General features: G+C 49.2%; 1 protein-coding gene across 1 annotated transcript in view; it reads left to right on the forward strand.

The window, feature by feature from the left end:
- The window catches only part of tspan15 (tetraspanin 15), a 61,515-nt gene extending 48,908 nt beyond the window's left edge, over window positions 1–12,607 (forward strand). Inside the window, exons 9-11 of the mRNA XM_078412698.1 lie at window positions 1,185–1,232; window positions 1,866–1,982; window positions 10,357–12,607. Coding sequence (XP_078268824.1) covers window positions 1,185–1,232; window positions 1,866–1,982; window positions 10,357–10,536 — 345 coding nt within the window. The 3' untranslated portion in view covers window positions 10,537–12,607. The remainder of the gene's footprint in view (window positions 1–1,184; window positions 1,233–1,865; window positions 1,983–10,356) is intronic.
- The last annotated feature ends 4,155 nt before the right edge of the window (window positions 12,608–16,762 follow it).

Raw genomic sequence — 16,762 nt, forward strand, 5'->3', positions numbered from 1 at the left:
TTATAAAGATATATATATAAAAATGCTGGAGTAACTCAGCGGGACAGGTAGCGTCTCAGGAGAGAAGGAGTGGGTGACATTTTGGGTGGAGACCCTTCTTCGGTTTAAACAAGCATCTGCAGTTTCTTCCTACACACACACATATAGAAGGGGAGAGAGAAATAGAAATAGAGAGAGAGAGATAGAAACAGGGATAGAAACAGGGAGAGAAACAGGGAGAGATAGAGAGAGAAAGAGAGAGAGAGAGAGATAGAGAGAGAGAGAGAGAGAGAGAGAGAGAGAGAGAGAGAGAGAGAGAGAGAGAGAGAGAGAGAGAGAGAGAGAAGAGAGAGAGAGAGAGAGAAAAAAGAGAGAGAGAGAGAAAGAAAAAAAAAAGAGAGAGAGAAAAAAGAGAGAGAGAAAAAAAAGAGAGAGAGAGAAAAAAAAGAGAGAGAGAGAGAAAAAAGAGAGAGAGAGAGAGAGAGAGAGAGAGAGAAAAAGAAAGCAAATGAAAGGTAAAATCAAAAGTCCCCAAGTGTATGTAGTTCAGAGCATATTTGGAGGTTGTAGTGTATAATAGCCTGATGGTTGTCAGGAAAATACTGTTCCTGAACCTGGACGTTACAGTTTTCAGGCTCCTGTACCTTCTTCCCGATGGCAGGAGTGGAATGAGGGCATAGAAAATAGGTGCAGGAGGAGGCCATTCGGCCCTTCGAGCCAACATGGCCAGGGTGGCGTGTGACTCGGTGGGCAGAAGGGCCTATTTCCGCCCCTGCATCGCTAAACTAAAACTAAGCTAAAATTTTTAAAAATAGTATTCAGAACTGATAAGTGATGATAAGGAGGAGGAAAGATTGTTGTCTGTGCATTGAATATCTGGCGGCACGGTGGCGCAGCGGTAGAGTTGCTGCCTTACAAGCGAGTGAAGCGCCAGAGATCAGGGTTCGATCCCGACTACGGGTGCTGTCTGTGCGGAGTTTGTGCATTCTCCCCGTGACCTGCGTGGGTTCTCGCTCAGATCTTCGGTTTCCTGTTTCCACGCTGTATCTTGAATCTAAACTAAACTAAACTAATATCTTTCTGCTCAACCTTCTCACCTCAAATTGTTTCCAGTGAAATGGGACGGGAACAAAGACTTTAGAAACGGACACTTGAAAATATTTTGTTCCGTGAAAAATTAATGGTGTGTTTCCCTGCCTTTTCAGACGGAAGTTGTCAATACGATGTGTGGCTACAAAACACTTGAGAAACATGTAGGTATTTCTGTGTATTACTTGTTAAACACGTATGTATTTCTTCAAGTAGCCCTTGCTTTCCCTCTCTCTCTCCATCCCCTCCCCCTTCCCACTTCTCCCACCAGTCTTACTGTCTCCGACTACACTCTTAATTCCGTCCCACCCCACTCCCCTGACATCAGTCTGAAGAAGGGTCTTAACCCAAAACGTCACCCATTCCTTCTCTCCAGAGATTGCTGCCTGGCCCGCTGAGTTACTCCAGCTTTTTGTGTCCATCTTATGTATTTCTACACTTATTTCTCGCTCCATTTCCAGCAAGCTTTTCTATTTCACCTTCATTAGTGACAGGAGCAGAATTAGGCCGTTCGGCCCATCGAGCCTACTCCGCCATTCAACCATGGCTGACCCACCTCTCCCTCCTAACCCCATTCTCCTGCCTTCTCCCCGTAACGGGGAGCTACACGGTGGCGCAGCGGTAGAGTCGCTGCCTCACAGCGCCAGAGACCCGGGTTCGATCCCGACTACGGGTGCTGTCTGTACGGAGTCCGTACGTTCTCCCCTTGACCGCGTGGCTTTTCCCCGGGTGCTCTGGTTTTTGTGTCTTATCTTCGGTTCAAGGCTGATGCCCCACATTTTCTACTTTATCCACAGCGCTACGATGCCGTGCAAGTCATCCACGTGGGCGGATGCACAGACGCCGTGCTGGATTGGTTCCTGGCGCATTACGCGGCCATGGCGGCCATTTTGTTGGGTATAATTGTGCCGCAGGTAACCTCTACTTTACCATATCTTATTTCCCGACCACATTTTACAAGTGTTAAAAACGTCCCCGCGTTTGATCTGCTGTTCAGCCTATTCATTCCTTTGGATATGCACGCGTGCATCTTTAGCACAAGTAGCAAGGAATTGCAGGTGCTGGTTTACAAAAAAACGACTCAAGTGCTGAAGTAACTCAGCGGGTCAGGCAGCATCTCTGCGGCCCGCATCCATCTAAACGACAATGGGGTTTTTGTGTGTTTGTTTTAGACCTACAGCGTGGAAATGGGTCTTTCGGCCCGCCGAGTCCGCACCGACCAGCGATCCCCGCACATTAACACTGCCCCGCACGCACTCGGGACAATTTTACATTTATACCAAGCCAAGTAGCCTATACGAGCCTGAAGATATCGGTAAAAGGTCACGGGGAGAACGTACAAACTCCGTACAGACAAAACCACTGAGACCACATCAACTGCACGGTAGGAGGGCAGGAGACAGTGAGGAAATCCAAAGAAGTCTTAGTTTAGTTTAGGGACGCTGAATGAAAGCAGGCCCTTCGGCCCACCAAGTCCACGCTGACCATCGATCGCCCATTCACATTAGTCCTATGTTATCCCACTTTCTCGTCCACTCCCTACACAACAGGGGCAATTTTGCAGACGCCAATTAACCTACAAACCCGCGCGCCTTTGCGATGTGAGGGGAAACCGGTGTACCCGGAGAAACCCCACCAGGGATAACTTGGAAACATGCAAACTCCGCACAGACAGCACCCGAGGTCAGGATCGAACCTGGGTCTCTGGCGCTGCGAGGCAGCGACTCTACCAGCTGTGCCACTGTGTGCTGCCCTGTGACCTGACCTGAAACGCTGCCTAACTCCTCTCTCCACCGATGCTGCCTGACCCGCTGAGTTACTCCAGCACTTTGTTCTTTGCTCAAGATCCCAGCATCTGCAGTTTACTGTCTCTCTGTGCAGAACCAAAGAACCGCAGATGCCGATTAATGCATCAAAGGACACTAAGTGCTGGAGTAACTCAGCGGGTCAGGCAGCATCCCTGGAGAACATGGATAGGTGACGTTTCGGGTCGGGACCCTTCTTCAGATTGAAAGAAGGATCTCGACCCAAAACGTCACCTATCCAGAGATGCTGCCCGACCCGCTGAGTTACTCCAGCACTTTGTACTTTAGTCAAGATCCCAGCATCAGCAGTTCCTTGCGTCTCCATGTCGGATAAGCAAACTGGCAATTTGCAACGGGCGGCACGGTGGCGCAGCGATGGAGTTGCCGCCTTACAGCGCCAGAGACCCGGGTTCGATCCTGACCATGGGCGCTGTCTGTACGGAGTTTGTACGTTATTACCGTGACCTCTTGGGTTTTCCTCGGGTGCTCCGGTTTCCTCCCACGCTCCAAATACGTACAATTTAATTGGCTTCGGTAAAGAATTGTCCCCAGTGCGATGGTGTTAGTGTACAGGGCGATCGCTGGTCTGTGTGGACTCGGTGGGCCAACGGGCCTATCTCCGCGCTGTATCTCCTGTCTAAGGTCCCCGTCCAAACTAGTCCCATCTGCCTGTGTTTGATCCAAACGCCGGTGAAACTTCCCTATACAAGCACCTGTCCAACTGTCTTTTAAAAGCACAAAAGGACACAATGCGCTGGAGTAACTGGGCGGTCACGGTGGCGCAGCGGTAGAGTTGCTGCCTTACAGCGAATGCAGCGCCGGAGACCCGGGTTCGATCCTGACTACAGAGGAATCCTGTCTGTATGGAGTTTGTACGTTCTCCCCGTGACCCTGCGTGTTTTTTTCACCGAGATCTTTGGTTTCCTCCCACACTCCAAAGACGTATAGGCTTGTCGGTTAATTGGCTTGGTAAATGTAAAAATTGTCCCCAGTGGGCGTGGGATAGTGTTAATGTGCGGGGATCGCTGGTCGGTGCGGACCCGGCGGGCCGAAGGGCCTGCTTCCGCGCTGTATCTCTAAACTGCACTGAACTAAACTCAGCAGGTCAGGCAACCTCTCTGGAGAATAGACAATAGACAATAGGTGCAGGAGGAGGCCATTCGGCCCTTCAAGCCAGCACCGCCATTCAATGTGATCATGGCTGATCATTCTCAATCAGTACCCCGTTCCTGCCTTCTCCCCATACCCCCTGACTCCGCTATCCTTAAGAGCTCTATCCAGCTCTCTCTTGAATGCATTCAGAGAATTGGCCTCCACTGCCTTCTGAGGCTGAGAATTCCACAATGGATAGAGAACATGGATAGGTTCTCCAGCATCTTCGGATCACACTATATCCGTGTTCTCCAGAGATGCTTGCCTGACCTGCTGAGTTACCTCAGCACGTCGTGTATTAAGCAGCATCTGCAGTTCCTTGTTTCGGCAAATGCTGTTATTGTACTTGCCCCAACCGCCTCCTCTGGCAGAAAAAAGGAACTGCAGTTGCTGGTTTAAAATATAAACAACACAAATGTGCTGGAATAACTCAGCGGGTCAGGCAGCAACTCTGGAGAACATGGATGGGTGACATTTTGGGACAGGACTCTTGTCCAGACTTCACACAGCAGGTTTGTGGGTTAATAGGCTTCGTTAAGATTGTAAATTGGGCCTAGTGTGTAGGATGGTGCTAGTGCCTGCGGTGATCTCTGGTCGGCGTGGACTTGGCGGGCTGAATGGCCGGTTTCCCAAGTTCACAGCTTCATAAGAGATAGGAGCAGCATGAGGAGTCTTAAAAGCATGCAATTCACTGGCTGAGGCCACTGTGTCGGTGCAGAAACAAGGAACTGCAGATGCTCGTGTTCATGAGTGATTAGGAGCCGAATCAGGCCATTCGGCCCATCGAGTCTACCCCACCATTCCATCATGGCTGATCTATCGCTCCCTCCTATACCCATTCTCCTGCCTTCCCCCCATAGCCTATGACACCAGTTCTAATCAAGAACCTATCCATCTCTGCCTTAAAAATAACCATCGACTTGGACTCTGCTGCCTTCTGTGGCAATGAATTCCACTGGTTCCCCACCATTTGACCAAACCAAATTCAACTCAACTAAAATAAACTCAACTCAACTCAACTCAACTCAACTAAACGGGCTTAAGGCCGGCATGATTCATGGCAGGTTTGCTCCAGTGGTGACGATCTGTTTAGATTCTGCATTGTATTCCCCAGCTACAGGGATTGTGTGATGGATTTAACATGCAAACTCTGAATCTCACGATGGTCTATTAATGTTGAATCAATGTGAGGAGGGAAAGCAGTGGATGTAAATCCACCATCTTTCATCGGCAACACAGACAATGTCAGGCGCTTCATTATTTCCATTGCGTTCGGAATTTATTCCAACGAGGACTCGTGTTTATCAACGTTTTATTTTCAGACGGGATTCAAATAAGCGAACATCCTTCATTTGCTGCCTCTTGTTTCCTCCCCCTCATGCGGTGTTTGGATTCCCTGCCTGTTCTTAATCTCCTCCCCAAAGCGACCCGTAAATTTGTGAATATTTTTAAAGCGGAGATTTACAAACTCTATGATTACCAAGGAAGGGTCTTTTAGAGTCATAGAGTCCTAGAGCGATGCAGTGTGGAAACAGGCCCTTCGGCCCAACTTGCCCGCACCGGCCAACATGTCCCAGCTACCTAGTCTCACCTGCCCGCGTTTGGTCCATATCCCTCCAAACTTGTCCTATCCATGTACCTGTAAAAACTGTTTCTTAAACGTTGGGATTGTCCCGGCCTCAACTACCTCCTCTGGCAGCTTGTTCCATACACCCACCACACGTTGTGTGGAAAAAGTTACCCCCTCAGATTCCTACTAAATCTTTTCCCCTTCACCTTGAATTTATATCCTCTGGTCCTCGATTCCCCGACTCTGGGCAAGAGATTCTGTGCATCTTTCAAAATGCACAAAGTTCACACGAGTGAATGGCGGAGTTGGCTCGATAGTCTGAATGGCCTAATTCTGCTCCTATGGCTTATGAACTTGTGGATTGGTTGTCTGCTGGTTAAACCGCAGAGCTTCAACAAGTGGCAATGCCTTAAAATCCGTGGATCGACACAAAACGCTGGGTCAGGCAGCATCTCCGGAGAGAAGGAACAGGTGACGTCTCGGGCCGAGACCCTTCTTCAGACTGGGAGGAGGGGGAACTAGAGGTATGAAAAAGTACAGAACAAATCAGAGCTGGCACGGATGACCAAGGAAAGGTGGAGCCCACAATGGTCCATTGTTGGCCGTGGAAGAGGGGATAACGAAGGGATTATATGGATGCGAACGGTGTGGCAGGCAAGACGACTGGGGTGGGGGAGGGACGGAGAGAGAGAAGGACTGTGAGGGTTTAGGTTAGTTTAGTTTTAGAGATACAGTGCGGAAACAGGTCCTTCGACCCACTGGGTCCGCGCCGACCAGCGATCCCCGCACATTAACACTATCCGACACGCGCTAGGGACAATCTTTACATTTATGCCAAGCCAATTAACGTACAAACCTGTACGTCTTTGGAGTGCGGGAGGAAACCGAAGATCTTGGAGAAAACCCACGCAGGTCACGGGGAGAACGTACAAACTCCGTACAGACAAGCACCCGTGGTCGGGATCGAACCCGGGTCTCCGGCGCTGCATTCGCTGTAAGGCAGCAACTCTACCGCTGCGCCACCGTGACCGCCCAAATTAGAGAAATGAGAGAAATCAAGTTTCAAAATCCCCACCTCCTACAGTACTCAAAACCTCCTTGGTCCACGCAAACCGCCGCCAAATGTATCATAAAATTAAAGTCGTCTGGTGAACTCAGGAACACTGCAGTCATGGAAATAGTGAAAGGCCTGGATAAAGTGGATGTGGGGAGGATGTTTCCACTAATGGGAGAGTCTAGGACCAGAGGTCATAGCCTCAGAATTAAAGGACGTTCCTTTCGGAAGGAGATGAGGAGGAATTTCTTTAGTCAGAGGGTGATGAACCTGTGGAATTCATTGCTGTGGAGGCCAAGTCAGTGAATATTTTTAAGGTGGAGATATTTTTAAGTCTGAAGAAGGGTCTCGACCCGAAACATCACCCATTCCTCGTCTCCAGAAGTGCTGCCTGTCCGGCTGAGTTACTCCAGCGTTTTGTGTCTATCTTTGGTTTAAACCAGCATCTGCAGTTCTTTCCTACGTAGATGGATTCTTGATTAGTACGGGTGTCAGGGGTTATGGGGAGAAGGCAGGAGAATGGGGTTGAGAGGGAGAGATAGATCAGCCATGAGTGGATGGCGGAGTAGACTTGATGGGCCGAATGGCCTAATTCTAGTTATATCCCTTATGAACATGAAATAACTTGGGTTGAAGGTTGGGGGGGGGGGGGGGGGGCACAGCTGGTAGAGCCGTTGTCTCACCATCGCTCTCTCCACCCAGTGAGAACCCACTGAGGGTCATTTATTTTCTTCTGAAGAGAGACACAAAAAGCTGGAGTAACTCAGCGGGACAGGCAGCATCTCTGGAGAGAAGGAATGGGTGACGTTTCGGGTCAGGACCCTTCCTCCACCCTCGACCCGAAACGTCACCCATTCCCTCTCTCCAGAGATGCTGCCTGTCCAGCTGAGTTACTCCAGCATTTGGTGTCCATCTTCGGTTTAAACCAGCAAAAGCAGTTCCTTCCTGCACATTTATTTTCTTCTGCTTGCCCAAGTTTAATTCGAGTCCTGAGCCTACCCAACCTCCTCTCCCTCAGGCCCTCGAGTCCCGGCAACGTCCTTGTTAAATCTTCTCTGCACGTAATTCCTCGTAATTCCTTGTCTTCCTCCTTTAAAGAGCGTACAGTCACGGTGTCAGTAATCCAAGCAACTCTCAAGATTACGTTTCATGAACTTGTAGCAGGTTAACTGCGGATCCTTTAGGCTTTAGTGCGGGAGCTGGCCCTTCGGCCCACCGAGTCCTCGCCGACCAGCGATCCCCGTTACACTAGAACTATTCCACACACCACAGGCAATTTACCGAAGCCAATTAACCTACAAACCTGCACGCCAACGGAGTGTGGGAGGAACACGGATAGGTGACGTCTCGGGTCGGGACCCTTCTTCTGCCACAAAGTGCCAGAGTAACTCAGCGGCTCAGGTAGCATCTCTGGAGAACATGGATGGGTGACGTTCACAGGGAGAGTGTACAAACCCAGTGCAGACAGCACCCGTGGTCAGGATCGAACCCGGGTCTCTGGCGCTGTCGGGCAGCAACTCTACCGCTGCGCCGCCGTGCCGCCCCGGATTGTCCAGCGGTAGAGTTGCTGCCTTGTAGGGCCAGAGACCCTGGTTCGATCCTGACCAAGGATGCTGTCTGTACGGAGTTTGTACGTTCTCCCCGTGGGGTTTTCTCCGGGCGCTCTGTTTCCCTCCCACACTCCAAAGACGTGCGGGTTAAGGCCCTGTCCCAGTTACGCGATTTTTAAGGCGACTGCCGGCGACTGTCAAAGTCGTGGCAGGTCGCCGAAATTTTCTTTTGCCCTACGACAATGACCACGACAATGCCGAGTCAGGTCGATACAAGTCACTTTTTTTTGTGAAACTAGCACCTGGCTAAGAGATTACACCGTCTTCGGAAACATCGCGAAATCCCCACGCTTACCTGACCGTCAAACTGTCGCCTCCAATCTGCCTGTCAAATGTCCTGGCGGTAAATAAATTGGTTAAACAAAACTATCTTCTGGTATCTTCAACTGCCTTTTCTTAATTTAGTATTACGTGCTTCTAAATGCATCTGCGACAACCTAGCAAACCTGGGGACAGCATGCGACAGCGCCCGCAATAAGCTACGATACCTGGCGGCAAGCCAGCTGTTGCCGAGAAATTTCTATCTGGGAAATCGCCGAGATCTGCTACGATTCATCGAAGACTCCTCACGATCATGCCCGCGACACCCCGGCGAACGTTCGGCGATTGCCTAGTCACCGGCAGTCGCCTTAAAATCGCCTCAGTGGGACAGGCCCTTAAATTGGCTTCGGTAAAATTGTAAATTCTCCCTTGTGTGCGTGGGATAGTGCGAGTGTATCTGTGGGCTGTCATCTTCCCCCCCCCCCCCCCTAGACCCATCCCCCTAATTTAGGAGATTTTGTTTGGACACTCCTTAAAATCTACACCATTAACAAAGTTATGTCACTGTCTGTTTCTTTAGCCTTGGTGTCATATTCCTTTCCTGATTAAGATCCTGTGAATTATTGTGGAATGTATTAATGCATCGAAGGTATACAAATCTCGGTTGTTACTTATGTAGATGGACAGAAATTTGGACAGTGTATGGCACTGTGAATTTCTCAGCTCATCTCTCTGTCCGATTGTAAACTTTCCTCACTGCTAAAGATATTGCGTTATGTGCACCTTTTTTCAATGTTTTCCAAGGTTTTCTCACAGTCATAGAAACATAGAAAGTAGGTGCAGGAGTAGGCCATTCGGCCCTTCGAGCCAGCACCGCCATTCAATATGTTCATGGCTGATCATCGACAATCGGTACCCCGTTCCTGCTTTTTTCCCCCCGTATCCTTTGATTCCGCTAGCCCTGAGAGCTATATCCAACACTCTCTTGAACACATCCAGTGAATTGGCCTCCACTGCCTTCTGTGGCAGGGAATTCCACAGCTTCACAATTCTCTGGGTGAAAACGTTTTCGCGTCATCTCAGTCGTGAATGGCCTACCCCTTATGGCCTAGCCATTAGAAACATAGAAAATAGGTGCAGGAGGAGGCCATTCGGCCCTTTGAGCCAGCACAGCCATTCATTGTAATCATGGCTAATCGTCCCCAATCAATAACCCGTGCCTGCCTTCTCCCCATATCCCTTTATTCCACTAGCCCCGAGAGCTCTACCCAACTCTCTCTTAAATCCATCCAGTGATTTGGCTTCCACTGCCCTCTGTGGCAGAGAATCCCACAAATTCACAACTCTCTGGGTGAAAACGTTTTTCCTCACCGGTGGCCCAGCGGTAGAATTGCTGCCTTACAGCGAATGCAGTGCCGGAGACTCGGGTTCCATCCTGACTACGGGCGCCGTCTGTACGGAGTTTGTACGTTCTCCCCCGTGACCTGCGTGGGTTTTCTCCGAGATCTTCGGTTTCCTCCCACACTCCAAAGACGTGCAGGTATGTAGGTCGATTGACTGGGTAACATGTAAAAATTGTCCCTAGTGTGCATTGGATAGTGTTAATGTGCGGGGATCGCTGGGCGGCGCGGACTCGGTGGGCCGAAGGGCCTGTTTCGCGCTGTATCTCTAGAAAAAAAATCTAAAAATCTAAAATGGCCGACCCCTTCCGGCCTACGCATCGTCCTCCAGAGATGCTGCCTGTCCCGCTGTGTGTAACACGCCATGTTTTTTATTAAGGCAAGGTTATTGGCGCGTTTCTGATCGGCTGTCTCTTTGTCCGCTGCTGTTTTTCAGTTTTTCGGAGTTCTGGTCACCTGGCTGTACATCAGCCGTTTAGAAGACATCATCTACGAGTACAGCACGGTGGACGTGGGCCTGATGAGCGGTGCCTCTCCGGAGCACTGTACTGACGGAGCCCCCGCGCCGGGGAACGGATGCTGCTGGTGTCTCCCAAACATGGACAACGTCATGTGACGCGTGCCCCCAGCGGCGGCCACACAGTGCGCTCGACGCTTGAGATTCTTAAGGGATTGGACGGGCTAGATGCAGGAAAAAATGTGGCCGATGTTGGTGGGGGGGTGGGGGGGAGTCCAGAACCAGCGGGTGGCGGCTCCTCACCATCTCCTTCCTAAGCGGTTCTCATTGCTTATAGAGAAAAACAATTTTGGGCAAGCAGGTTTATTAGCATTGGAGTAAAAACAAGGAACTGCAGATGCCGGTTTGCAACAAAAAAAAAAGCCAAAGTGCTCAGCCGGGACCGGCAGCTTCTCTGGAGAACACGGACGGGTGACGATTTTCGGTTCGGGACCCTTCTGCAGACTGAAAGCAGGATCCCGCCCTGAAACGTCACCTATCCATGTCCTCCAGAGATGCTGCCTGACCCCTTTGAGTTACTCCAGCTCTTTGTGTGTCCTGATAATGCTTGGGCGGGACACGATTTCTGCCTGTCGGTCAGAGATGGTAGAATCTTAAGACCAAATTGCTGATACTTCAATCAAATGTTCAGATTTTAGTAGAGCTGTCGTGATAGACACATTTTTCTATACTGCTTTGATAAACTTCTTTCCATCTTGATGGAAAGATTGATGCCTTACCATCTTGGCAAGAGTCTCGACCCGCAGAGCCACCTATTCCTTTTCTCCAGAGATGCTGCCCGACCCGCTGAGTCACTCCAGCATTCTGTGTCCGTCATCAGTTCCACTCTGCATGCGATTTGCATTTCTAGACCGGATGGATCGGGCTTCATGCCGAAGAAACAGTCACATCCATACCATCCTACGGTATTAGTTTAGTTTAGAACTACAGCGCGGAAACAGGCCCTTCGGCCCACCGAGTCCGTGCGATCCACGATCACCCGTTCACACTAGTTCCATGTTCTCCCACTTCCTCATCCACTCCCTGCACACTGAGTGCAACTGCACAGAGGCCAATTAACCTACGAAGTTGCACGTCTTTGGAATGTGCCCCCTTCACCTATTCCTTTTCAGGAGTGATCGGAGTAGAATTAGGCCATTCGGCCCATCAAGTCTACTCCGCCATTCAATCTTGGCTGATCCACCTCTCCCTCCTAACCCCATTTTCCTGCCTTCTCCCCATAACCTCTGACACCCGCACTAATCAAGAATCTATCTGTCTCTTGCCTTAAGAATATCCATTGACTTGGCCTCCACAGCCTTCTGTGGCAAAGAATTCCACAGATTCACCACCTTCTGACTAAAGAAATTTCTCCTCGTCTCCATCTTAAAAGAACGTATTTTAATTCTGAGGCTATGACCTCTAGTCCTAGACTCTCCCCACTAGCGGAAACATCCTCTCCACATCCAGACATGTTGCACTGACTTACTCCAGCTTTTTGTGTCCGTCTTTTATTTAAAGCAGCATCTGCAGTTCCCCCCCAAACACATCTTTAGCAAATTCTTTCTATTTTTTGCAGTGAAGTACCAGAATCACATTGAATATTGAAAAGCCAACACAGGAAGTTCTTCTATAACAATAGTTACGTTGCTATGACATCTCGCTTTAGAAAAAGAAATTTATAAAAATTGTGTTAATGGGGAAAAGGTGGTGTTTAATTGCCGTATAGCTGCAGAAATTAGAAAATAGGTGCAGGAGGAGGCCATTTGGCCCTTCGAGCCAGCACCGCCATTCATGGTGATCATGGCTGATCATTCACAATCACTAACCCCGTGCCTGCCTTCTCCCCATACCCCTTGGTTCCGCTAGCTCTATCTAACTCTCTTTTAGTGAATTGGCCTCCACTGCCTTCTGTGGCAGAGAATTCCACAAATTCACAACTCTCTGGGTGGAAAAAGTTTCAGGCATGTGGCGCCAGAGACCCGGGTTTGATCCTGACTCTGGACGCTATTCTGTGCAGAGTTTGTACGTTCTCCTCGGGACCGCGTGGGTTTTCTCCGGGTGCTCCGGTTTACTCACAAATCCCAAAGGCGTGCAGGTTTGTCGGCTAACTGGCTCCGGTAAATTATCGCTGGTGTGTGGGATAGAACGAGTGTACGTTCGGGGTGATCGATGGTCGGCGTGGGCCGAAGGGGCCTCTTTCCACGCTGTATCTTTAACCTCAACTAAACATGCATGATGAACTGAAAAGTTATTTTTTGCAGTGTTTTCAAAAAATAAATGTCTTTCTAATAGCTCTAAGTTTATTTTTGTTGCAAGCTAAGAATAGAAACATAGAAACATAAAAAATAGGTGCAGGAGTAGGCCATTCGGCCCTTCGAGCCTGCACCGCCATACAATATGGTCATGGCTCATCATCCAACTCAGTATCCCGTACCTGCCTTCTCTCCATACCCCCTGATCCCTTTAGCCACAAGGGCCACATCTAACTCCCTCTTAAATATAGCCAATGAACTGGCCTCAACTACCTTCAGTGGCAGAGAATTCCACAGATTCACCACTCTCTGTGTGAAAAAAGACTTTCTCATCTCGGTCCTAAAAGACTTCCCCCTTATCCTTAAACTGTGACCCCTTGTTCTGGACTTCCCCAACATCGGGAACAATCTTCCTGCATCTAGCCTGTCCAACCCCTTAAGAATTTTGTACGTTTCTATAAGATCCCCCCTCAATCTTCTAAATTCCAGCGAGTATCATATCATATCATATATATACAGCCGGAAACAGGCCTTTTCGGCCCACCAAGTCCGTGCCGCCCAGTGATCCCCGTACATCAACACTATCCTACACCCACTAGGGACAATTTTTACATTTTACCCAGCCAATTAACCTACATACCTGTACGTCTTTGGAGTGTGGGAGGAAACCGAAGATCTCGGAGAAAACCCACGCAGGTCACGGGGAGAACGTACAAACTCCTTACAGTGCAGCACCCGTAGTCAGGATCGAACCTGAGTCTCCGGCGCTGCATTCGCTGTAAAGCAGCAACTCTACCGCTGCGCTACCGTGCCGCCCTGTACGAGCCGAGTCTATCCAGTCTTTCTTCATATGAAAGTCCTGCCATCCCAGGAATCAATCTGGTGAACCTTCTCTGTACTCCCTCTATGGCAAGATTGTCTTTCCTCAGATTAGGAGACCAAAACTGTACGCAATACTCCAGGTGTGGTCTCACCAAGGCCCTGTACAACTGCAGCAGGAGCTCCCTGCTCCTATACTCAAATCCCTCTCGCTATGAATGCTAACAACCCATTCGCTTTCTTCACTGCCTGCTGCACCTGCATGCCTACTTTCAATGACTGGTGTACCACGACACCCAGGTCTCGCTGCATCTCCCCTTCTCCTAATCGGCCACCATTCAGGTAATAGTCTGCTTTCCTGTTCTTGCCACCAAAGTGGATAACGTCACATTTATCCACATTATACTGCATCTGCCATGCATTTTCCCACTCGCCTAACCTATCCAAGTCACGAATGCTGTGGCTACGCAATACATTGCTTCATCGAGGACGCTTAGAGGTGGCGCAGTTGGTGGAACTGCTGACTCACAGCGTCAGAGACCCGGGCTCGATCCTGACCTCGGGTGCTGTCTGCGTGGAGTTTGCACGTTCTCCCTTGGATTCCTTCTTGCTCTTCTTGTTTCCACGTCCAAATGACGTGCAGGTTTGTCGGTTGATTGACCTCTGTAAATTGGCTCTAGGTTGTGGGTGAGAGAACCTGGAGCTGGTGTGAACAGGTGATCGATTGTCGGCGTGGACAGTTAGCTGCATGTCTGAACTCACCAAAGAGCAACAGTGGAGCAGTGAAATGCAGAAACAAGGAACTGCAGATGCTGGTTTACAAAAAAAAAAAAAAGAAGAAGGGTCCCTACCCGAAACGTCACCTATCCATGTTCTCCAGAGATGCTGCCCGACCCGCTGAGTTACTCCAGCACTTTATGTCTTCTTAAGACCATCAGTGTATCTCTAAGCTAAACGGGTTACGGCAAATCCTCCTGTACTGAGATTTCCTTACAGGAGATGAGGAGGAATTTCTTCAGCCAGAGGGCGGTGAATCTGTGGGATTCGTTGCCACAGACAGCTCTGGAGGCCAAGTCATTGGGTATTTTTAAAGCGGAGATTGACATTTTCTTGATTCGTGCGGATGTCAGGGGTTACGGAGAGAAGGCAGGAGAATGGGGTTGAGAGGGAAGGATAGATCAGCCATGATTGAATGGCGGAGTAGACTCGGTGGGCCGAATGGCCTAATTCTCCTCATAGGACTTATGAACTTAAGAAGATCCTGCTGCAACTTTTGACAACCATCTTCACCATCTACAACACCACCCACTTTTGTGTCGTCCGCAAACTTGCTAATCATTCCATGTACATTCTCATGTGTATATTGATCGTTTAAAAAAAGAATAAATACATGATTTTACAAAATCACGGGCGTGGAGGTAGTGCAACTGCATCACAGCGCCACAGACCCGGGTTCGATCCTGACTACGGGTGCTTGTCCGAACGGAGTTTGCACGTTCTCCCCGTGACCTGCGTGGGGTTTTCTCCGAGACCTTCGGTTTACCTCTCACACTCCAAAGACGTGCAGGTTTGTCGGTTAATTGCTTGGTAACAAATGTAAAATTCTACCCAGTGTGTGTGTAGGATGGTGTTAACGTGCGGGGATCGCTGGTCGATGCGGACGGTGGGCCGTAGGACCAGTTTCCGTCCTGCATCTCGAAACTAAAACTAAACGAAACTAAGCTAAACAATAGTGTATGTTACTCACTGGAAACATAAAACTGGGAAGGACAGTTATACTTCTGTAAGCTATCACAGCTTCAGCCTGCAGATAGAAACAAGCACAGGTTTTCAGGACACGCTGTTGCCAGTGTGGGCCCTCTTTATTTTGCAAAAGTACACCTCGCACACTCACACATATTCACGAGGCAATAGACAATAGGTGCAGGAGTAGGCCGTTTGGCCCTTTGAGCCAGTGCCACCATTCAATGTGATCATGGCTGATCATTCTCAATCAGTACCCCGTTCCTGCCTTCTCCCCATACCCCCTGACTCCGCTATCTTCATATGTTGAAAGACTGGAGCGACTAGGCTTGTATACACTGGAATTTAGAAGGATGAGAGGAGATCTTATCGAAACGTATAAGATTATTAAGGGGTTGGACACGTTAGAGGCAGGAAACATGTTCCCAATGTTGGGGGAGTCCAGAACAAGGGGCCACAGTTTAAGAATAAGTGGTAGGCCATTTAGAACTGAGATGAGGAAAAACTTTTTCAGTCAGAGAGTTGTGAATCTGTGGAATTCTCTGCCTCAGAAGGCAGTGGAGACCAATTCTCTGAATGCATTCAAGAGAGAGCTGGATAGAGCTCTTAAGGATAGCGGAGTCAGGGGGTATGGGGAGAAGGCAGGAACGGGGTACTGATTGAGAATGATCTGCCATGATCACATTGAATGGCGGTGCTAGCTCGAAGGGCTGAATGGCCTCCTCCTGCACCTATTGTCTATTGTCTATCTAGCTCTCTCTTGAAAGCATCCAGAGAATTGGCCTCCACTGGCTTCTGAGGCAGAGAATTGCACAGTTTTACAACTCTATAAGTGAAAATATTTTTCCTCATCTCCGTTCTAAATGGTCTACCCCTTATTCTTAAACTGTGGGCCCTGGTTCTGGACTCCCCCAACATTGGGGACATGTTTCCTGCCTCTAACGTGTCCAACCCCGTAATAATCTTATACGTTTCGATAAGATCTCCTCTCATCCTTCTAAATTCAAGTGTATACAAGCCCAGTCGCTCCAGTCTTTCAAGATTCAGATTCTCCTCCTTAGTAACAGTTGCATTCCGCAAGTCATCTTGATTGTTCAAACAATGTGATGTTCCTTGCAGAATCTTGTCCATGGTAGTAGCTTGGAAGATTTTTGGTGCTGACTTCACACCAGTTTAGTGCAGGAACACAGCCCCGTGTGTGTGTGTGTTCATCGTGAGGTACAGCTGGCCCTTACGGTCAACATTTAGCTGAGCATATGCATGTGACAGATCTCGCTCAGAGAACACCTTGGAACCAGGAAGTCTCAGCGTGTTCAATCTTGTGAGGTTGGTAGTGGATACTGTTCGTCATCTACTGCCTGGTTGACGGTCACTTTGTAGTCTCCACACAATCTCGCTTTCGGAACCACTACATGTGGGAATAGCCCAGTCACTGCGATCTGTTTTGACCTGTGCGCGCCGTTTTGTTCCAACTTTTTGATTTCAGCTTCCACTTTACATTTCAGCGAATATGGCAACTGGTCGTGGTC

The sequence above is a fragment of the Rhinoraja longicauda genome, chromosome 16 (assembly GCF_053455715.1).
Source record: "Rhinoraja longicauda isolate Sanriku21f chromosome 16, sRhiLon1.1, whole genome shotgun sequence".
Lineage (NCBI taxonomy): Eukaryota > Metazoa > Chordata > Chondrichthyes > Rajiformes > Arhynchobatidae > Rhinoraja > Rhinoraja longicauda.